Here is a 22,387-nt window from a genome sequence, read left to right on the forward strand (position 1 = left end):
TCTATCAAGCCCCCAGCTCCGGGCAACCCCAGGCTTGTGTCTTGATACCCAAGCCCCCAAGAGCAGGGTAAGTGTTCCATGGGAGAACTTTACTGGGACCTACTTCCTTGCTTCAGAACCTCGGACCCTGGGGGCTCAGATGACCTCCTCTACACCTCCAGCCTAGGCAGCTGGAGGCTGTCAGTCCAACCTCAATCCTATGGGCCCATTCGGCACACATGTAAGTGAGCTTGCCCCTGTGCAAGTAAGACAGGGGGCAAGCAGATAAGCCTTGGGGCCTCATGTTTGTTTGTTTGTAGCCAGACTGGCCCTTGGACTAAAAACTGGGCGGAAAAACAAAACAAACCAAGAAACAGCTGAGTGGCTGCGGCTCTCTGAACTGAGCCCCACACTTCTGCTCATATGCTGCCCCCTGCTGGCCGCTCATCATGTGTTCGCCCACCGTTCAGAGGAATTGTTTGAATGGATCCCCAGGGTCTGAAAGTTCTCTATTGGTGGAAAATTAACCCTTTTAACTTCTCAGGTTTAGGGGCTGTAAACCTGAGAGTTCTAAAACCAGTTAGAATTAATGAGTCCATGAACTTGGATAAATAAATTTCACCTTCATTTTCACTTATCTCTACCTCGAATTTAGCATTTCCCTCGATTAAGAATGTCGGCAACAAATCACAATAACTTTTCACAGAATTTGTGACTGTGTCATTAGGTAGAGGAATCACATAAGAAATCACAGATGTTTTCATAATATAATACAGGCATCGCAGAATATATCTATATATCGATGTATAGTTTTTAACACATAAAATATATAGGATTACAACATACTATTGTACATAAAAGCTTATGATCCACAGGCTTCAGTAGAGACAACAAATGGGTCCATGACACACAAAAAAGGAAAGCCCCCTTTAGGACTTCCCTGGTGGTCCAGTGGTTAGGACTCCACGCTTCTAGTGCAGGGGGCGCTGGTTCAATTCCTGGTCTAGAACTAAAATTCCACAAGCTGCGTGGTGTGTCCCCAACCCCCAGAAAAGTAAAGCACCCTTACTTTAGTTGCCAGGTGGTGGGAAAATGGAGGGTGGCTCCCAGGGGAGGGGCCAGGCTAGGGAGGAAGGCACTGGGGGCTGGGGACAGCAATTCTTCACTGACTGGAAGGGAAGCATCTCAAAAATTTTCAGTGGGTTTGGTAGTTCCTACGGGCACCCCTAGCTTCAGCCCAAATTGGCATGAGTGGTGGGTTCCCCTGCAGTATCTGGGCTTTCCTGCCCAACCCAATGGTAGGGTCCTCATGACACCCCTAAGGAGTCAAAGCAAAAAATATCTGGCTGACTTCAAAGAGAATGTGAGGCACAGCTCTTGCAAGGTTCAGCTCAGCCTTCAAGGACAGCTCATCAGCACCAGGACCAGAACAAGCCCCACCCGACCGTTTCTTCCTCTTTCTATAGCCCAGGGATTCTCTTGGTTCCCAGGAAAAGTGCCAGGACCCAAATGTACCCAGGTGCACCGTTAGCAGCAGGACTAGTGCCAGAGGCATGAAGACTTAAAAGGAGGCAGGGGTCCAAGGCTTCTCCCAGCCAGGCCTCTGCCAGGCCTCACCAGAGGACAGCCTCTTTGATACATGCTCCAGGGATGAGGACCTCAAAACAGGGACCGCCCTACCTGTCTGAAGGTGGAAGTAGAGCAGGACCAATCCAGAACATCCGCCCGATTCGATTTAGCACGCTCCCTGCACTCTCATGACCCTCCATTGTGAGGGGTGGAGTGCTCGTATTGAGTGTGTCATTCATTGGAGACCATTTGGCATTCCTGCCCCCAGGCCACTTAACACCAGGAGAGTCCGGTAACCACCTCATAATCCAGTCAGCATCATAAATGCTTGAAAACTCAGGACAACTTAGACAGGAAGATATGGGCAGAGAGCACTGAAACAAAGGGAACAGCATAAAGCAAGTGTTTGGAGGCCCGATTTATCAGTTGCTTTCAGGAAAGTAAATATTTACAATATGAAAGACGTGTGGAGCCTTGCAATCCAGGTGTTGGCAATTCTCCTGAAGATGATGGTGGGCCACTGAGGAGATTAAGCAGGAATGACCTGGTCAGATTATTTGTGACAGCTGAGTGAAGGGTGGATTGGAATGAAGCTAATAACCAATATATATTGAATGCTAGGCCCAAGCCTGAATGCCTTACATGTGTTAGACTGTCCACAATCAACTCTGAGGATTAACGCCCATTTTTCAGAAAATGCTGGCGCGCAGAGGTTAACTTGCCCTGCCAACATTGCACAGCTATTAAGTAGTCATGTCAGGATGCTCCCCAGTACTTCCATACGAGAGGCAGAGGGGTGCTGAGGAGGATATTGTAGGCATTAGAGTGAGAGGTAAAGAACTGCAGAGAAGCAGATGAAGTTGAAACTTTTAAGAGGCGAAATCTCCAGTGACTGGATGGAGCTAGAGATGGGAGTTGAGACTGAGTCCCTGTTTTGCGGGCTGAATGTTGGGGTGGATAGGATTCATCCACGAATCCTCGCTAGAACCCTCCAAGCAGGATGACTCTTGCTCCCCTGTGTGCCCCGTTCATCTTATTCTAGGACAGATATCTGTTCCCTGTGTCTCACTCATTTATTTATTTGGCTGCACCAGGTCTTAGTTAAGGCATGTGGGATCTATTTCCCTGACCAGGGATCAAACCTGGGGCCCCTGAATTGGGAGCAGAATTTTAGCCACTGGACCACCAGGGAAATCCCAATGTCTCACTCATTTTAGAATCCCAGGGTTCAGCCCAGATCTTGGCCCTCCCGCAAGGGTTCCACAGAACCCAGGTGAATTGCAGCACTTCCAGGCCTTGCAGGCTTAGATTAATTATAGATTAACTATTCAGGCTACAGAGAGAAATAGTGCCAAGTGTATTCAAATTAGTGCCTAGAACAATAGGCTGTAAACCCTGACATAAACTCTCCATCTACCTGTTTCTGAATTTCTTCCATTAAGAAAATGAAGACATCCTCTGGAACTGGGGTCGGGCTGGGGGCAGGATTATATGCAGGGCAGCCAAGCCTGGGGTCCTCAAGGCAGCTGAAGGCAAGAGGGTGCCAGGCCTTAGCCTTCTCTCTGATGAAGGCTAAAAGGACAACCTAACGGTCCTAGTAGCCTCTGGGTTCAGAGAAGGTGGGGTAGACGGCAAGGCAACCTTCCCAACACCTTCCCTCCCACCCGAGTCGCAGGCCCTTGTCCCAGCCTCTGTTCTTCAAGATTAGCTACGACTTTGGGCCAAAGTTTCTCCTCTGAGCGTTCAGGTCACCATCCTTATAAAAGAAAAAACCCTTTCCAGCTGCAACGCATACTAAATACCAACTCTAGATGCCAGGAGTGGTATCCAGGTGCAGAGGATCAGGAGACAGGAGTACCCCCGCCAGCCACCACCATACACATATGCCGGCCCACAACCAGAGAACAGAAAAGGAGAGTTTATTGAAAACTATATACAGTTGGTCCAGCCCCTACCACAGGCTATAATCTGGGCAGGTCCTTCCCACACCTCAGGCAGGATCTCAGCCCCTGATGGTAGAGACCGGGGCTAGGGTCAGGGCCCAGACTCCCTTGGGAAGCTTGACTGCCAGACCCCGCATGGAACTTCATCTGTGAATTTACAACTCTAAATGGCCTGTCGGTGGTGGGCAGGGGAAAAGCCTGGATAGGGGATCTCTATTCTGCAACTTGGGCCCAAGAGGCTAGGGCCAACTAGGTTGTCCGGAAGTCCTGGCTACTCCTCCAACTGGAGGTCTTCCTGGAATGTGCAGGTGGACAGCCCCGCTACAACCCCACCCCACATGCCAGGCCCCATGGGCTGCACAGGCTTGGACTGGGGGACCTCAGGCTCCCTCCCTCCCAACACTGGCTCAGGGCTTCGGCAACACTCCTCCAACAGAAGACCCGGGGTTGAGAGGTGAGTGTTGGGGTGGTCATGGCTGTGGGCCCAGGACCCTCCTGAGGTAGGGGGTGGCTTGGGGAGTCAGGGCGTCCCGCTGTAGGAATAGTCAGCTTTGTTGTGCATCACCAGCCGGTCATCCACGAAGTAGAAGCTGTCGGACTGTGTCTCATATGGGTGACGGATCATCTCGTTGACTGCAAGAGAGGCCCAGCCAGTTGGGACAAAGGTCAGGAGCCTGAGCCAGGTCACGGCAGGGGCTTCAGGACTCGGGGACGGGGACAAGCTGAACAAAGAGTTCCTCCAGCCTCTTTGGGTCTCAGTTTCCCTATAGGTGGCTTAGGAATGGTGGCTAGACACAAGAGAGCTGTAAGGGGAAGAGAGGGGCCCAGACCCACGTTCCCTCCAACCTGGTCCCTCTGAGTCCACACCCCCCAACGCACTCAGCTCCTCGGAGAGAGCAGGGAAGTCGTAGATGTGCTCGCAGGTGTTCTTGCTGCTGGGGATGCAGAAGCCAAAGTGGAAGTCGAAGCTTTTGAGCAGCTGGTTGCGGAAGTAGTGCCTCTCAATCATGCGGAAGTTGTTGACAGGCTTGTCTCCCACTGTGAACTCCACCCTGAGCAGAGAAGGGGGCGGGGCTGAGCTGGGCCCCAGGAGGGGCTCAGCAAGAACTCAGGAAGGGCTCCTTTCCACCCCTACCCTTAACCCTCTCCCCGGCCCAGTGACTCACGTGGCTCCCACCTGCCTCAGGCGGAGGAAGGCAGGCGTGAACTGGTAGCGGACAAAGCGCCCAGCATTGGGGTCCAGGTCCCGCGGGTTGATGGGCAGCCGCTCTGTAATGTACCCCAGCTGGGGCTCAGTGGGCTTCAGGTGGGGCCCATGCCCACCCGGAGTTTCACCCCAGGGACCTCATCTGTCTGAATTTCTTTCAAAACTCCTCAGGAGATCCTGATGCATATTGAGGGTTCAGACCATTGGCCAGATGGGTCCAATTGCTTCTAAATTGGTCAGCAGGTCACCAGTTTCAACTAAGAGTCCCAGAGCCCCAAGAGATAAAAAGACCTGGGGCCTCTGGGACTGCAGTTCCCAAGGGGGCCTACAGGGGGCAGGCTGGTAGGGACTGAAGAGGCAGGATTGTCCTCTCAAGACGTCCAACCCCAGGGACCCAGGGGAAGGTAAACCAGCAGCCCAGCCCCAGGCAGAGGGCCCTGCTGCTTGGTGACTCCTGGGGAGACCTGGGTGCCAATCCCAGCTCTGTTCTGACTCCTCAGGGGCCTCCGAAGTCCCTGGGTGGCCCACTTCCTCTGTGGATGATGGCGTACCCAATGCACTCACCTGAAGCTGGGGGCTTCTTGATTTCAAAGAGGACAGTGCCTGAGTCCATGTCCCGAATCTTGAACCTGACGAAGTCAATCTTGTAGATATTCTCCTCAGGGGAGCACAGGTAGTCTAAGGGAGACAGGCGGCTGAGCGAGGAAGGGACCTAGCTACCCCGGACTAGCTACCACTTTCTCTGATCCCTAGGGTGACTGCTTTGCAGACAGAGAGAACTGAGCCTCTAACCTGAGGGAGCCCCCACAGAGTGTGGGGGAGACATAGCTCTGCTCTTGGGATCTAACGGCGGACAAAAGGTTCTCTCCTAGTAGTTTCTGGATCAGGGAGGGGTAGGATGGAGGACAAGACCACCTCCCCCACACTTTCCCTCCCACCCCGGGGGTGGAGGGCCCTTCATTCCAGCCTCTGCTATGTCAGGAGTGGCTCGGTGACTTTTAACCAAACGAGTCTAGAATTGGGTGGGAAGCCCTGCCCCCCACCACCCCGAGAGGGAAGATAGAGTCCTGCTTTTAGGAACCTCGCTCTAATGGGGGTGACACAGTTTCCAGAGAGGATACCCCTGCCCCTCCTCTGCCCCACAGCTGCCCCCGGTGCCACATCTAACTGTGTCAAGCAAGGACTTTATCTGACCTAGGTAGCGCTGGGGCAAACAACCCCTTCCTTGTTCTACCTCACCCCCCAGGCCCCTCCTCTCCCCATAAGAGGCTTATACAAACCCAGCTCCCTTAAGCAGCTTACTCAAAGCTCTGCTGACTCAAGCCCAGAGCCTGGAATATTTGGGGGGGAGGGGGGTGTGGAGATGGAAAGGGAGCTACCTTTGCTCTCATCCCCCACTGATCTTCAAACAAGAGGAGGTCTTAGCAGAGGAGGTCTACAGAGGGAACACCCCTTAAAGGTCATCCATCCACCCTTGACTCTGAGCCATCCCAGAGAGAAGAGGCAAGGCCAGTAAGAGGGTGTGGCAGGTGTAGCAGGGCTGTGACTGGGGTAAGGGGGATCCTTGAGCCCAGAAGAGGAACCAGGAACAGTGGTGGGCCCGGCTTGAGGAAGCTCAGAAATAGCAGGGCCTGATCAACCCTCACCACTCTTGCAGCAGCAACTGCAAGCACTCAGGGAGGAGGCCCCAGCAGCAAATAGGAAGAAACAGAGAGGTGCAGTGGGGGCTCTGGTGCCCGCACAGCATCACATCCTCCCCGCAGAGGCCCGGAAATCACCCGCTAGGCCCCTAGGCCACCACTGATTCCTCTGGGGCAGGAAGAGGAAGTGAATGTAAAGTCATTCTCTCTTCCCAAGCCTTGGGCAGCCCCCTCCAGGAAGCCCTCCTGGTGGCCACCTGGCACTTAGGGTCCAGCAGGGCTTATGGTGGGGCTGGAGCCCTGGCCTGCCCATCACAGCCCACAGTGGGGACAGGAGGAATGGAAGTAGGCAGGTCCTACCTCACCCTGCTCACAACTTATTTTCACAGAAAGTAAACACTAATCCAAAGACGTAGGAGGAAAGTGCAGGGCAGAGGAGAGGAAGAGGCAGAACTCGGAACAGCATCCTAGTCGCCCAGCTCCCGGCTCCCCATAGAATTCCCCTCCTTCCCCCATTCCCTAACTTCTGGAGCCTCTCCTCTCATTGGAGAACAATTTGCAGTGTGACCTCTGTCTCTTCTACTGCAAACTCAACCTATCAATCCCTTAGTCCTTAGAGGAAGTGAGGAATGGAAGATGCCCATGGTTCAGGACACCACCTCCACTCCCTACCCCAGACGGGGAAGGATGATGCCTGGGACTCAGGGTCAGGCCGGATAAGGGGGAGAGTGGCTGAGAGCTCAGAACACAACTGCTCCCTTCGCCTCAGCCACAAATAGCTTCCTAAGCTGGATTCAGGGCTGGGTAATCCAGGAAGAACAAACTCAGACCTGTGCGATTAGGGTCAGAGGAGACAGGCAGGGGTGCCAGTGGGGAGCGTCCTGGAGCCCTGTTCTCAGCTTCCACAAAGGAGAGGGATCCAGTGAAGACTCTTCCTCTAATCGCCCACAGATGCTGAATCTGTAAGGGCTATGAATTTCCTCCAAATTCAGACACACAGTTGTATATGGGCTAGAAGCCCCTCTGCAAAATCACCTCAAAAGTTACCTAGGACTGGGACAAGTTAGACATCCTATAAGGAAGTTCTGCTCCAGAGCTAACCTGAATCCTAAACGCTGCTGTTGCCAATTATAGCCCAACTGGCACCACCATCAGACTGGTCCAGGTGCCCTCCCTTTACTACTGCCTGCTTGGGTAAGGCAGTTCAGTGCTCCAGGGGTCCAGCCAAGAATGGCTGCTGCCTGGCTAAGAGAGGAGGGAGATGCTGGTCCCCTGGGGACCCAGATGCACAGGCCTAGACCTGCCATCACAGTCCCCTCCACAGCTGTTTGGAAGCCCTGGACTCTTCTGCTCCTGCACCGCTAGAGCTCAGGCCCAGTCCAGCAACTGCTCCCTACCCTCACAGGGGGACTCCAAAAGTTGCCCTCACAGAGGGAGCCAGGGCAGGGTTACTAACCAATGAGGCCAAGATAGAAGGCCACTGCCTCTGCAAGCGCCTTCTGTTCTTTCAGGCTCAGCCACGGCCTCTGCCATGAGACTTCCCTCCCTTGTTCCCTGCCTACGGTGACCCCCTCCCCTCCCCTGAATGCCCAGTTGTCTGCCTCCAAGCAGCAGCCATGAGCAGTCCTGTGGGGCCCTCAGTATTGACAAAAGAGCCCTATTTACAGAGCATGCACGGCCTGCCAGGCACAGTGCAAAATCAGAGGATTTATTTTCACAACAGCTCTCTAAAGGTAGGGGTCATTATTCCCATTTTACAGATGAATATGCTCAGAGAGGTGAAGTTATTAGCCCAAGGTCACACAGCCAATAGGACGGCCAAGTTGGAACTTCAGTTTGGCAATCCAGCTCAGAAACTCAACCACAGTGGTGGTTTGGCCTCCCAGAAGAGGACAGGCCCTAGTTTAGGCTAAAGGGGGTATTAACCCACTTCCTTGAGAAGCCCAGAGTCAAACCACTGAAGCTTCCTCTTCAGGTCCTTTCCTGGGGAGAGCGATGGCCCCAGACTTCCTGGGGGTGTCCAGTGTGAAGGAGACCTAAGGGTTTTGATACCACACCTAGCCTCTAGGGTGGAGGAGACCGGGGACTGACTGCATTCAGTCCCCTCCTCGTTACTGCAGAGAAGATCTTCAAAGGACTCTGAAGACTCTGTGGGGAGGGGGTCACAGTTGCAGCTGCTGCCCCACCTTCACCATTGGAAAGGGGGATGGACTCCTCAAAAAGGAAGGAAAGGGGTGGAAACGAATCTCTAAAGGGGCAAGGGGGGAGCAGAGAGAGATCGAGGGAAGGGGGGACATGGAGATCTCAGGCTTGGAGGCAGAAGGGTAGAGGACACAAGCGAGGGGGACCCGGGTGGGGGAGGGGAGGCGGGGGGGAGGGCGGGAAAGGGGGCGGGGGCCCGGGCTCCGCGCGCCCCGAGGGCCCCCTCTCGTGCTCTCTCACTCCCGCCCGCGGGCGGCGCTGCCTCGCGGGTGCTCACCGCCCGTGATCCGCTGCAGCCCCAACACGTCCTCCGGCCCGATCGGCTGCTTCCTCTGCAGCGGCCCCGGCCTGGGCCCCGGGCCTGCCTCCGGCTCCGACTCGGACCCGGATTCGGATTCCGCCTGCAGCTCCGGCTTGGGCTCCACGTTCGGGCCCGAGGCCCCTGGAGCGTGCTCCGCTCCCGTCCCGGCCCCGCCGCCGCCCTTCTTCACCTTCATGGCCTCGCGGGGCCACGGCTAGCCTGCTGCCGCCGCGGCTGCCTGCGCCGGCTGGAGCCGAGAGAAGGGGGAGCGTCCGCAGCCCCGCCCCCGGCCGGACCGGGGCCCCAGGTACCGCCCCGCCCCCGGGGTGGGCCCGGCGCTGGATCCGCCCACCGCCCGCCCACCTGGGCTGCTGACCCGGGGCAGGGAGGGGGCCTGCCCGGGACGTCGTTCATTTTTCCAGTAGGGGTTTTCAGGGGTCCTGGCTACCTACTCCTTCTTATTCGCTGGCTTCCAGCCACTCTGCCCTTCCCTCTGACCCGCACGTGAGTTCCCATCTCAGAGCCTGGGATGCTCTTCCCCCAGATGGCCTCCTCTCATTCTTCCGGTCTCAGTTCAAATGTCATCCGCTCAGAGGCCCTCTCAGACACCCGGTCACTATCTGATCAGCCTGTTTTTATCTAATGCATCATCTGAAATTCGTTTCATTTGCTCATTGACCGGTCCTCCTACAAGACCAGTTCGGTGAAACTGGAGATCTTGTCTTTGTTCTCTATAATACCTAACACTTAGTACAGTGCCCACTGCAGCTTGTACTCAACACAGTTGACCCTTGAACAACATGGGTTTGAAGTGAGTGGGTCCACCTATCTGGATTTTTTTTCAATAGAAAATACTACAATACTACACAATGGGAGGTTGGCTGAACACGTGGGTATGGAACTGCAGATAAACAGGGCCAAATATAAATTATCATCTGATTTTTGAATGCACAGAGGGTAGGCATCTCACCCACTACGTTGTTCAAGGGCCAACTATATATTCTTCTTTAGAATTTATGAATCAGTTAGTATCTGAGAGCTTACACTGCTACTTCTCTCCCAGACCCCCTGCTAGACAACCCAGGAAATTAGGAGGGACAATAGCCTACAATGTCTAGCCACCACAGGGCCCTCCAGGACAGGAAGGCGGGAAGGGCACCTGGCCAGGTGGAAGTAAAATGGACCAGTGAGCCCAGGAAGACAGACAGGAGGAAACCATGACTTACACACGAATGAAGAATGAAAGGTATGATCACACTTCGTATCATTCCAGTTCATATTCAACCAGTGTTTATTGAGAGCCTAGAATATGCCAGACACTTTCAAAGCTCATCACATTTAATCCTCACAACCACCCTGTAAGGGAGGTGTCATTAGTGCTATTTTAACAAAAGAAAAACTGAAGCTCAGAGAGGATTAAGTAGCTTATTCAAAGCTCCCCTGATATTAAGTCCAGAAGCAAGGGTTGAATTCAGACATGTTGGATCCCAAGTCCAGAACTCTCCCCACTGTACCACACTGCCTCTATAAAGGGATGAGGAAGGGAACCTCTGCCACACATAGCATCAGGCTGCACCCACCAAGTGTAGCCACCCAGGAGGACGGGAGAAGGCCCCAGAGATGACAGGGGCCTGGCCCCTTCTAGAAGAGCAGTGCTAGGGCTCTCTCTGAGGGATCAAAGAGAAGCAGGAGGGGGGCCCTAGAACCCAGTCCAGGGCTTTTCCCTAGTGCTCCCCCTCAGCGCAAGAGGAGTGTGAGGAACAGGGCAGAAAGACAAGCTGCCCCTGCTGCAGCAGGAGATAGTAAAGGGCCTTCAAGTTCAAGCCAGGTAAGGAGACCCAGATTGGGTCTTTTGAGGTTTGGGGGTTGGAGTGGGGGGAGGAGATGAAGAGTGGGAGGGACCTGAGCCACAAGAACAGGGAGGACAGGAAAGAGGAAACCCTCTTGGAGTGTTATACTTTGACTGCTGGAGTGGCAACAGAGCAGACTGGAGACAAATCATTTGTGGCAGGCCCCGTTATGTGCCTCTCAATCTAACACCTCCCCTCCTGGCTGGAAAGAAAGGCTTTCTACTGTGATGCCACCCCACTCAGTCTGTCTTCTCAGGCTTTTTCCAGGACTTGCGAGTCTCCAGGAAGATTTTGAACAGGGACAAGAGGATGGGCACAGCCATGGGCAGGAAGAGCGGGATGTAGATGGCAAACTTCTGGTCATCAGGGAAATAGAGGAGGTGGAGGAGTGAGGGATCAAAAAAGGCACGCTCCGAGGATGTCACAGCTTCCTGGCTGGCAGCGAAGGCAGAGGCCAGGTGCCCAGAGGACAACTCCGCCGCCGCCTTCTGGACTGCAGCTACAGCCCTGTACACCTAGGAATGGGCAGGGCGTTACGGAAAAGTCCGAGGCATCAGTTGGTAGGGAGGGATGGGAGAGGGCCCCACTGTGTCGTCTATCTACCAGGCAGGTTGCTTGAAGTTCACCCAGGATATATGGCAGCCAGTATAAAAGGGCCGGAGAAGGCAATGGCACCCCACTCCAGTACTCTTGCCTGGAAAATCCCATAGATGGAGGAGCCTGGTAGGCTGCAGTCCATAGGGTCGCTAAGAGTCAGACACGACTGAGCGACTTCACTTTCACTTTTCACTTTCATGCATTGGAGAAGGAAATGGCAACCCACTCCAGTGTTCTTGCCTGGAGAATCCCAGGGACAGGGGAGCCTGGTGGCTGCTGTCTATGGGGTCACACAGAGTCAGACACGACTGAAGTGACTTAGCATAGCATAGTATAGCATAAAAGGGCCAGGGGTTATCTTCTTAGTGCCCATTTAACACTTCACACCCACACTGCACTCCTCCTGGGGAGCTGGCACTGCCCTCTAGAGGAAGCCTGGGCACTGAGGATGGCATGCCCACACACTCTCTGAATCTCAAATGGCTCTCTGCCTTCACCACTCCCTGGCTGTTGCTGGCCACTCCAGTCCTAAGCCACAGAATGCATCCCCTGCCTGCTTACCTCAGATGCCACATCGTCCTTGATGACAATATTGCTGATCTTGCCCAGAAGCTGGGCCAGGGAGGTGAGAGTGGTGGTGGCTGTGGCCAGGTTCTCCACGGACCGGGCCCAGAGCAAACGGTCTAACTCCCAGGTCATTATCCCTTCACTCTTAGGCCCAAAAAACAGGCATTTTGGAGGCAGCTGGGGCTGAGCAATCCCAAAGAGCAGCCTGTAGGAACAGCGCAGAAGATCAAAGGAGCAGAGACCACAAGGTGGGAGAAGATGGTCGAGATTCCTAGAGTAACTATCAAGATTTTCCATCTCACCCAGAACCACAGGGGTTGTAGGAAGCACCTCAGGGTCTTAGGGGGTGAGACGCAACCCTAAGCAGTTCCGAGCCCCAAGCTCCGCTTTAACCAATGATTTCACTTTTTGTTCTTGTTGTTGAAGTTTAGTTGCTAAGTCGTGTCCGACTCTTGTGACCCCATGGACTGTAGCCCGTCAGGCTCCTCTGTCCATGGGATTTCCCAAGCAAGAATACTGGAGTGGGTTGCCATTTCCTCCTCTAGGGCATCTTCCTGATCCAGGGATTGAACTCACGTCTCCTGTATTGGCAGGCGGATTCTTTACCACTGAGCCACCACGGATTCATAAGGCTATTTTTCCTAAAACAGTTTTTGTCAGCAACTAGTCTTTCTTAGGAGAAGGATGAAGGGATTCTTGGAAACCTTTCTTGGTTTCCTTGGGGCTCCAGGTACAGCCAAGGTATCCCTGCCAGATAAGAATTCACTCCAGGCAGCCCAAGAGGCAAGAGTCAGACTCAGCAGCCACGCCCCCAAGCGGATCCCCAGGGCCTCACCGCAACTGAGCCAGGAACACCTCCATAACCCGCATCATGTCCACCTCGACTCTCACCGGCAGCTGCGAGCCGTTGTAGGCTTTCGGGTCCACGTTGTATACCTGCAGGGGGCAACGAGGTGGCCTCAACATCACGCCAGGACCGTGCACAGCTCTGCCCCAGACCCTCTGGGGGCCATGAGAGAAAAGGAAGACATACTCTGTGCTCTTTAAAAGTGACAAACCAAATATGTCTGGGATACCTGCTACTACGAGTTTTATATACACGATCTCTACTATTATCAGTCGTTTCTGACTCTGTGCAACCCTATGGACTACAGCCAGGCTCCTCTGTCCATGGGATTTTCCAGGCAGGAATACTGGAGTGAGTTGCCATTTCCTTCTCCAGAGGATCTTCCCGACCCAGGGATCAAACCCACGTCTCTCATATCTCCTGCACTGGCAGGCGGCTTCTTTACCACTAGCACCACCTGGGAAGCCCTATATCTCCATTACCCCCTCACAAATCTTATTAAAGAAACATTTGTTAAAAAAAGAAAATGAAATATTTGTATTCCATTTTAGAGTTCCTACCCATGAGAAACTCCCAATCTTACAGAGGAGACAGAGTTCCCAATCTTGTAAGACTCCCACAGATAGGGCCTAGATCTCAGTTACACACAGAATAGTCCTAAGTCAGTGCAAACTGCCAAGTGCAAAAGGGGCTGATTATAGCAACAGTGATGGAAACAAGAAGCAGTGGGACCGGCCGAGGAGGTGTCTCACCTCCCCGACCCACTCAGGCCGGGCCACGGAGGAACAGCAGATGAAACAGTCTCAGGGAACATCAGTCTGTCCCTGAACCTTGGGCTCTGGGCTCTGCACGGTGTGACCATTTACCATAATGCCACCCCAGCGGGGACTGTGGAAGGCGTTGGTGGCCACTGGAGCCCCGTCCTTGTCCTGAATGTACAGGGGGGAGTGGGCGAGCTCCGGAACGTAGAGGAGAAAGTTGAGCACGGGGTAAAGGGAGGCGGCGCTGGATCCTGGGGCACAAGAAGAAGGGGAGTCAGCACAGCAGGTTGCATCCAGATCTTAGTTCTAGGTCAGCCGCTGACTGCTGAGCACTCTGTACCTCAGTTTCCCCAGCTGATAAACACTAAGATATCCTCCGGGCCTGGGTGTCTGTGGTAAAGAACCTCAACATTTTCCCAACATGTGCCACTCCCCTGAAAGTACATTCCTGCCCCTGAATCGCCCCTCCTCCAACAGACCCCCACACCATACCCTGCCAGTGCCGAATGTCTAAGACAGCTTTCTGGCCCACTACCATATTGCACCCATATTATTATAACCTGTTCTTAGGCACAAGGATAAATCTGACCTCAGGTCAGTCCCTGCTTCATATCCTTCTGCAGCCAGCCACTCTTACCAGGTTAAAGTTCAGACATCTTAAAGTGCTAATCTAGTGCCTGCCTGCCTGCCTGGCCAGCCTCAACTCGGTCACTCTCTCAAAATTCATCCACAGTAAACTTTCCTGAGCTTCCAGAATGTCTATGCACTCTTAACTCTTTTGCCTCTAAGCTCATAGTGGCCTAGCCTAAAATCTCTCTCTCTGTAGACAGTCATGCCGTTAAGCAGTCCCTCAGACTTTGAAGGGAAGGAGGAAGGGAGGAAGGATTCACCAAGGCCTCTCGTGTTGCCCCTCCCACAGCCCTTGAAACATGCTGGCCTAACCCTGAAATTCCACAGCTAGTGATTTACTCCCCTTGGTTTGCCTCTATTACAGTTCTCGGTCAAACCTCCTCTTCCTAGGATCCAGCCCCAAAATGAAAAACTGGAATCCCAGCTTCAAGGTTCCTCAATCAGCAGAACTATTGACTCAAATTCCGCCTTCATGTACTGCTACTATTGTCTTTTCTTACAAGAAAGTGTGGCTGTATCTTCCGATCCATGTGTTTATAAAAAGTGCTGGGAATGCTTAATAAGTGCTTTTGGCTATGACCGTGTGGAAGTGGAGACTATCATGGGAAAGGAGCCTAAAAGCCCAGCACCTCCTCAACACTCTCGGACCAACCCAAACTGGGAACCGTCACTATACACAACCCACTTCCCACCCCAGGCTGAGCCTACCAGGTCCTTCCCTGGCCTGCCAGAGAGACCCTCAACCTCAGGAGCTCACCCAGCCGGGACTCCACAGGGTTGATGACATGGGGGAGGCTGTGTGCGGCCAAGTAGTAGCTGGAGGAAGCTGAGTCAAAGCGGGGGTTTACCCCCAATACTGCATAGTAAAGAATCTGCAGAACAAAGAGGAAAAGCATGTTACTTTGTCTGTTGATCGCTAGTCCAGTGTGTCCTCAAAAAGATAACAATTAGGCAGGGAAAATATGAGAGACAAAAATCAAGGCTTATGTATACCTATGTTTGATTCATGTTGCTGTTTGGCAGAAACCAACACAATTCTGTAAACCAACTGTCCTTCAATTTAAAAAAAAAAATTAAGGCTGAGAGAAAACAGGACTAGGGAAAAAAAATAACAAAGCTAAGGATAAAGTTAACACACTAAATCCATGCTTTGAACACATTATTTTACCAGGCTCTCCAAAAGCCTAAACAAAAAAAGAGCATAATTCAGTGTCCACAGATCAAATCAAGTCAGCTATTCAGAAGTAATTACTCCCACTACCAAGACCTGATAAAAGTGTCTCCCACGTTTTCCCTAAAAAGGACACTGTGTGATTCAGAAAACTACATTTTTCACGTCTTTATTGTTACTATGTTAACGTCTTTCAGGAAGTTTTTTTTTGAACTGTTTTATACTGAAGTATAGTCAATTAACAATGTTGAGATAGTTTCATGTGGACAGCAAGCAAAGGGACTCAGCCATACATATACATGTATCCATCCTCTCCCAAACTCCCCTCCCATCTAGGCTGCCACATAACACTGAGCAGAGTGTGCTATACACTAGGTCCCTGTTGGGTTATCCATTTTAAAAACAGCCGTGTGTACACGTCAATCCCAAACTGGCTGTGTGTTTTTAAATAAATTTGTAGGATAGTAAAACTGTTGAATACAGTCCAGAAGGAGCCATTAAGGAAGTTAGTTTTTTAACAAGCACTGACAAAATTCCCCAAGCTGGACACCAAGGAGGGAAAGCAGACCCCAGAACCATATACATACACAGGAATTTCCTAACCAACCAGCAAGCTCAAAGAGCCGGAAGAACAGACTACACTTGTAAAGGCTACATATCTATGGTAGGAAAGGATGGTGCAGGATGGCAAAGGGTGGTGTACCCAGGAAAAGGGCTCTTCAGCTTGTTCCTAGTCTCACCTGCGAGTCCACAGAGAAGTTGCCTGCTGCACTGAGGGCACTCAGGAAGGGCTGCACATAGCGCCGGACAGCCCCCTCGATGTCCCAGTGGACGTCATGGGACTTGGGGTCAGGGTTGAGTAAACTGAAGGTGATTTCATAGCCTATAGAAACAGGAGTCAGGGAAGCCAGGGCTTCCTATGGATCAAAGGCAAGCCTGTATCCCTGGCGAAGCTGCACTTGTTTCTCTCTGGAAGGGGCCTGATTGCCATCATGAAACCAAAGGGAGGATAAAACTGGGGTGAGGAACACTGAGTACTTTAAGAAAAAGATGAGAGACTTCTCTGGTGGTCCAGTGGCTAAGACTCTGTGCTCCCAATGCAGGGGGCCTGGGTTCAATCCTTGGTCAAGGAACTAGATCCCCCAAGCTGCAACTAAGATTTCGCACAGCCAAATAAATAAACAAAAAAAATTTTTAAAGAAAAATGAAACTAAAACCTATGGTTGATTCATGTTGATGTATGACAGAAACCAACACAATATTGTAAATCAATTATCTTTCAATTAAAAATAAATACTTTTATGAAATCAGAGAAGGAGTGAAGCATCTGCATGTAGATTCCCCTCCCACTCCAGTATCTCTGCATAATTCATTTCCTTCTTCCTTCCCCTGGCAAAAGCCAGGTCATCCTACCCAAGCTGGACTTGAGAGGCCGCCTTTTATCAGAGCTCCACTTGTCCTCAGGAAGGTGGTCAGCCAGGGCTGCAGCAAGAACGTCCTCAGTCAAAGACATGGCCTGGACTACCTGGATGATGAGGCGGCCGATGATGTTAAAGGCCTCCCGGTGCGTTATCCCCCGCACAACTGCCATCCGCTTGGGCCCAATGTAGCTCATCATGTCCTATGAGGGGCAAGCAAGGGACAGGAGGCCCACACAGGTCAGGGAAGAAAGCAGAGGAGCACTCTGGCTCCTGTCTTTGAGAATCTGGTCTTTTGCCACCGACCAGCAGGTCTGCACCTCTCTCTGAATTCACAGTGAACTAATTATCTCAGCATTTCTGAGCTATGGGGATATGTGAGTGTTTTCATTCATTTCAGTTCTCTTCTCCTTCCCAGTCGACACAGGTCCAGGCAACAGTTCTATCTCTGTGGGCTAGAAACTAAGAGATGGCACACTGAGCAAGAAGAAACAAACCACTGGCAAGTTTGATACCAGCAGACAGCACATGGCAAAGAGGCAAGTACAAGAATTTTCATGGCAGCATTCGTAATAGGATAAAACTGGAGACAATCCAAATGCCTGTTAGCGACAGAATGGATAAACTGTGATATGTTTATACAATGAAACATAAGGCAGAATTTTAAATGAACGCATTCGATTCAACTAGACATCATGAAGGACTCAAACATAAAGGTCGAGCAAAGTGAAAACTGGAGAAGAACATGCACTCTATTATGCCATTTACATAAAGTTCAAAAACAGGTAAAATTAAACATAGTGCTTATAGAGATATAACATGTGGTAAAACTTGAAAAAAAGTAAGAGAATGATACACACTAACTGTGGTCGCTTTGGGCTGAAAGGGAAGGGGGTATAACCATGGAGATACACAGGGCTGTACTGCAGTTTGCAAACTGGGGGTAGGAAATGCATGTTCAGTAAAATTTTCTTTCATCTTTTTGTAATAATTAACATTTCATTATAAATTTAAAAATAAAGGACTTCCCTGATGGTCCAGTGGCTAAAACTCTACGCTCCCAATGCAGAGGGCCTGGGTTCGATCCTAGTCAGGGGACTAGATCCCACAGGCCTCAACTAAGTTCACATGCCACACACAACTAAAGACCCCATATGCTACCACAAAGGTCAAAGATCTCACGTGCCTCGACTAAGACCCGGCACAGTCAAATACATAATATTTTAATAAATACATTAAATAAAATGTACCTGGTACAGCTCCCACTGAGCCTTTTGCTCAGTAAGTGAAAAGATCAATGTGTGGCTCATATTACCATCATAGCCCATTCCAAGTGGCTTCTTTAATCCTACTGACTTTTTTTCCCCCACTTTAAATTGGAACTTGTAACCATCTCCAAGCCTTGGATTTAGAAAGACCCAGAGTCAATAAAAACAATCCCTATTTTTAAAAAAATACTTGCGGACTTTTCTGCAGCAAATGGAAGGAATGGGCAATCCCACAACCAGGAGACTTAGGTGAGGACGAGCTGTAGGGAGACGGCCGGGCCGCAGCCTGTCTGCTCACCCTACCTGAGGGAGGAGCGAGCAGCGTTCAGAGATCACATACACTGTCAGGGAGCCCTCTGCTTGCTCCGATGGCTCAGCTAACATGGCTTCTGCCTCTGGGGACGAGAGCAGGGGGTTTACCAGGAGCAGAAAACACCATTCCCTCTCCCTCTGGCTCCCCCAGGACGCCTAGTCCATCACTCCACCTCCCACTCACACCCAGCTGACACGTGGCCAGGTTTGGACCTCAGTGGCCCACGCTAGGATACAAGGTCTCTCACACCCAGCTTTCCCAGAGAGGTTCCCTGGTGGCCTAGTGGTCAGGATTCTGGGCTTTCCCATTGCCATGGCCCGGGTTCAATCCCTGGTCAGGGAAGTGAGATAGCCACAAGCTGCATAATGCAGCCAAAAAAAAAAAAAAGACAAAGTATGGAAACTACACACTTAGAGATCAGAAGGTAAAAGAGGGCTTCCTGTTAAAAATGATCACCCCTTCTAGTACCTTGTATATTGCCCAGTGACAAGGCCGCCTCCTCATGATCCAAAGCCCTCCGATAGGCCTTCTGGAAACGGCATTTGATTTTCAGTTTATCTGAGAGAAAACAAAGAGGCATAACGAGAAGAGCCCACCTTTCCAGCCCTAACACTGTCCAGCATCCTGGAGAGCAAGATGATGATATGCAGAGAAAGACCAAGAAGCTTCAGCCAGTTCTAATGATTTATGCAGACTGTGTGTGCATGCTCGGTGGTGTCTGACTCTTTCTGACCCCATGGACTGTAGCCCACCAGGCCCCTCTGTCCATGGGATTTTCTAGGCAAGAATACTGGAGTGGGTTGCCATGCCCTCCTCCAGAGGATCTTCCTGATGTAGGGATCAAAATCACGTCTCTTGCATTTCCTGCACTGGCAGGCAGGTTCTTTACCACTAGCGCCACCTGAAAAACCATGGATGATATAAATACACGGCACTCCACCTCGTCCACCTGCCAGCTCTTGCCTCTCCCTGTGAACCTTCAACCTGAAGTATCCTCCCCACAGGGAAATCTACTACAATATTCATTACAATAAAAAGGTATAAGGAGGAAAACCATATGATTATTTCAATAAATGCCTCAAAAGAATTAAACTCAGTACACATTCTTGATAAAAAGAAGATGCTGGAATGGAGAGTCAGACATAGAGAACGGACACGTCAGGACTTCCCTGGTGGTCCAGTGGCTGAGATTCCACACTCCCAATACAGGGGGCCTGGGTTGATCCCTGGTCAGGGAGCTAAGATCCTGCATGTCAGTCACACAGGGCAACCAAAAGAAAAAAATATTTTGAGTTAAAAAAAAAAAACCTGAACCTAATTTTAAACAAACCACTAGATCTATCAGTTTATAGGAAATAACGATAATGAATACGTTAAAAAAAATCTGCCAAATCCAGAATGTGAGATGTCCTAACAAACAAAGGACCTGGTTTCTCCAACAAATCAATGAAAAGAAATATACTGGAATGGGGTAGGAAGAGCTGATATATAATAAAAGAAAAAAGAGAAACTTAACAAAATGGAGGTCATAATGTTAGGATTAAATGAGGCAACACATGTAAATAAAGTGTTTCACCTAGTTTCTGGCACATAATGAACAACTAATATTAGTTATGCTAGTGTTATCCCTTCCTCACCTCCTCATTTAACCTGAATTTCTATACTTCCTTTAAAAATCTGTCTTAAAAATTACAACGCTCGGGACTTCCTTAGTGACGCAGTGGATAAGAGTCCACCTGCCAAAGCAAGGGACACAGGTTCGATCCCTGGTCCAGGAAGATTCCACATGTCACTGAACAACTGAGCCTGTGTGCCACAACTAATGAGTCTGTGCTCCGCAACAAGAGAAACCACCTCAGTGAGAAGCCTGCGCACTGCCATGAAGACCCAGCACAGCCAAAAATAATAAATAATGCGGAGGTTGTTTAAAAAACAATAAATGCTGTCTCTTAAAAAAAAAAAATTACAGCCCTCAAAACCTTCTCTACCTTTTTTTCCTCCCAATTATAGTCTCTTTCTTAAGTTCAGTCCCTGTTTCTTATATACTTATATACTTCTACATTGATTTCTATCTCTGTCTCTCTCCCCTACCAATGGATTTCTTGAAACCATTATCAATTTCTTATTCATCTCTAAATTCCTGATACCTAGGGAAAGTGCTCCCCTGGTGGTTCAGACGGTATAGAATTAGCCTGCAATGCGGGAGACCTTGGTTTGATCTCTTGGTTGGAAGATTCCCTGGAGGAGGGCATGGCAATCCACTCCAGTATTCTTGCCTGGAGAATCCCCATGGAGAGGGGAGCCTGGCAGGCTACAGTCCATGGGGTGGCAAAGAGCCCAGACACGACTGAGTGACTAAGCACACAAGAAAAGTCCCTCACACTCAGTAAAGTGTTAATGTTAAAATGAATAAGGCCTGTATACAAGTTCAAACTGATTCCAAATCCTGTGCTCATTCCACTACATCCCACATCCTCCTCTGTCCCCTGAGCATCACCTGCTGCTGATCAGGTAGCACAATTGTTTTATGAAAAAAACTGCCATGTTAATGGTGAATACTGAATTTAAAGCTTTTTTTTTTTTTCTTCTCAGCAAACACAGTGTTCATTTAGAGAGGGCTTTTAAAATAAGTTTTAAACCACTTTTTCAGGGTACCCATGCTCCTCCTGGGCTTCCCAGGTGGCACAGTGGTAAAGAATCTGCCTGCCAATGCAGAAGATGCAAGGGACGCGGGTTCAATCCCTGGGTCGGGAAGATCCCCTGGAGGAGGAAATGGCAACCCACTCCAGTCTTCTTGCCTGGGAAATCCCATAGACATAAGAGCTTGGCGGGCTTCAGTCCATAGGGTCGCAAAGGGTCAGACACACATACATGCTCCTCCTAGCCAACTTATCTGTGGACTGAGCTCAGACCAGAAAGACAGCCCTGATCCCCCAGGAACTCACACTTCAGAGGGATCTCTCTCTCATGCACAACGGTGAAAGGCAGCTTTTCCTGGTCATCCAATGGCACTGACTCCTGGGTAAACACTACAGTGACTGGCACCATTAGCCGCAGCTGCGGGAAGAAGCATCGGAGCCATCAGCTGAGTCTCCATCTTCCCGGGCTGTCCCCTGGTCCTCCTCCCCTGAGGTCTTACCTTCAGGGAATTCAGCCCACTGATCTGGGAGTAAGGCAACGGGGCCCGGTAGGTCTCCGTGGTCTTCCACCAGAGCGGCAACCCTAGCACGATGACCACCGTGGCGAAGAAGAGGGCGGCGCGCTTGCCTCGGACCACCTCTGCGGGGCACGGAGGGATCCACTGAGGCGCCAGCAGTGGGCTCGGGTGCCTGCCGCACCCGGGAGGCGGAGGAGCCCCGGCAACCGGTCCTCAGAGCCTCCCGGCCCGCCTTCCGAGGGATTCCCGGGCTAAGGGCCGGGGCCCGAGTCTGAAAGAATCCTGTCTGAGACGAACCCCGACCCCCAGTCCGCGAGACCTCTTGCACACCACAGTCCCCACCCCTGCATTCCACCCTCGCACTCCGCGAGCCGCAGCCCCGACCCGAACCCCACCGAACCTAGGTCCGTAGCTGCAGCCCCGGTGGCCGCCATGCTTGCGTCCGGTCGCTCCTGCCGCCGAGGGGCGGGGCCGCGCAGGCCTCCCCCAATCGGAAACCCGCACGGAGGGGGCGCGCCCACCGCCGCGGTCACGACCAATCGGTAGCGGCACTCCGGCGGGAGGAAGCCTGCGAGGGGTAGGTGGTGATGAGATTCAGTTGTGTCCGATTCTTGCGACCCCATGGACTGTAGCCCGCCAGGCTTCTCTGTCCATAGGCTTCTCCAGGCAAGAATACTGGAGTGGGTTGCCATTTCCTTCTCCAGCGAGGGGTAGGAGGGGTCTGCAAAGAGCCTCTTCTGGAATTTGAAAGGTGGCTGCCCCGGCGTCAACGGGTGGTTGAGAAACGGTGGGGGTTTCGGTTTTGCTGGAAGACACCCTCCGATTCCATGTGGAACCTACTCCTAGCCCCAGGGATTAAGAGCGCAAACTGCAGTCGTTAAATGCTAGCTGGGCGACCACGGGAAGCTCTAAGTCTCAATTTTCTCATCTGAAAAATGGAGATACTGACTAAAATGAGGTCATTCAT

General features: G+C 51.4%; 2 protein-coding genes across 3 annotated transcripts; both read right to left on the reverse strand.

Annotated features, from left to right (window-relative positions):
* Positions 1–3,450: 3,450 nt before the first annotated feature.
* UNC119 (unc-119 lipid binding chaperone) lies at positions 3,451–9,098 on the reverse strand. The gene is made up of 5 exons (XM_027516726.1): positions 8,818–9,098; positions 5,263–5,376; positions 4,658–4,760; positions 4,371–4,543; positions 3,451–4,124 (listed from the first exon to the last, which is right to left on the reverse strand). The coding sequence occupies exons 1-5, from the start codon at positions 9,035–9,037 to the stop codon at positions 4,012–4,014; spliced, it is 723 nt and encodes a 240-aa protein (XP_027372527.1). The 5' UTR covers positions 9,038–9,098; the 3' UTR covers positions 3,451–4,011.
* Positions 9,099–10,103: 1,005 nt separating this feature from the next.
* Positions 10,104–21,928, reverse strand: PIGS (phosphatidylinositol glycan anchor biosynthesis class S). 2 transcript variants are annotated; one of them, XM_027516725.1, is made up of 12 exons: positions 21,821–21,927; positions 21,403–21,542; positions 21,209–21,320; positions 18,732–18,821; positions 18,254–18,345; positions 16,678–16,885; positions 16,005–16,147; positions 14,851–14,965; positions 13,569–13,714; positions 12,691–12,791; positions 11,850–12,060; positions 10,104–11,206 (listed from the first exon to the last, which is right to left on the reverse strand). In XM_027516725.1, exons 1-12 carry the CDS (start codon positions 21,852–21,854, stop codon positions 10,931–10,933), a joined length of 1,668 nt encoding a protein of 555 aa, XP_027372526.1. In that variant the 5' UTR covers positions 21,855–21,927; the 3' UTR covers positions 10,104–10,930. The 2 variants fall into 2 exon arrangements, 1 of the variants encoding a protein (XP_027372526.1); XR_003506672.1 differs by having other exon boundaries at positions 13,455–13,714; positions 16,678–18,345; positions 21,821–21,928.
* Positions 21,929–22,387: the final 459 nt, after the last annotated feature.

The sequence above is a fragment of the Bos indicus x Bos taurus genome, chromosome 19, assembly GCF_003369695.1.
Source record: "Bos indicus x Bos taurus breed Angus x Brahman F1 hybrid chromosome 19, Bos_hybrid_MaternalHap_v2.0, whole genome shotgun sequence".
NCBI classification, from domain to species: domain Eukaryota; kingdom Metazoa; phylum Chordata; class Mammalia; order Artiodactyla; family Bovidae; genus Bos; species Bos indicus x Bos taurus.

What these genes read in the sequence shown, in the direction of transcription:
- PIGS (XM_027516725.1), bottom strand. Translation starts at nt 21,854, where the DNA reads ATGGCGGCCACCGGGGCTGCAGCTACGGACCTAG. An exon ending in GCCTCTCAAGTCCAGCTTGG is followed by an intron (nt 16,148 to 16,677) that starts GTAGGATGACCT and finishes CTGTTTCTATAG; the next exon opens with GCTATGAAATCACCTTCAGT. An exon ending in AGGACGATGTGGCATCTGAG is followed by an intron (nt 11,207 to 11,849) that starts GTAAGCAGGCAG and finishes GCCCATTCCTAG; the next exon opens with GTGTACAGGGCTGTAGCTGC.
- UNC119 (XM_027516726.1), bottom strand. Translation starts at nt 9,037, where the DNA reads ATGAAGGTGAAGAAGGGCGGCGGCGGGGCCGGGACGGGAGCGGAGCAC. An exon ending in CAAGAAGCCCCCAGCTTCAG is followed by an intron (nt 4,761 to 5,262) that starts GTGAGTGCATTG and finishes GGTACATTACAG; the next exon opens with AGCGGCTGCCCATCAACCCG. An exon ending in TGCTCTCTCCGAGGAGCTGA is followed by an intron (nt 4,125 to 4,370) that starts GTGCGTTGGGGG and finishes CCTCTCTTGCAG; the next exon opens with TCAACGAGATGATCCGTCAC.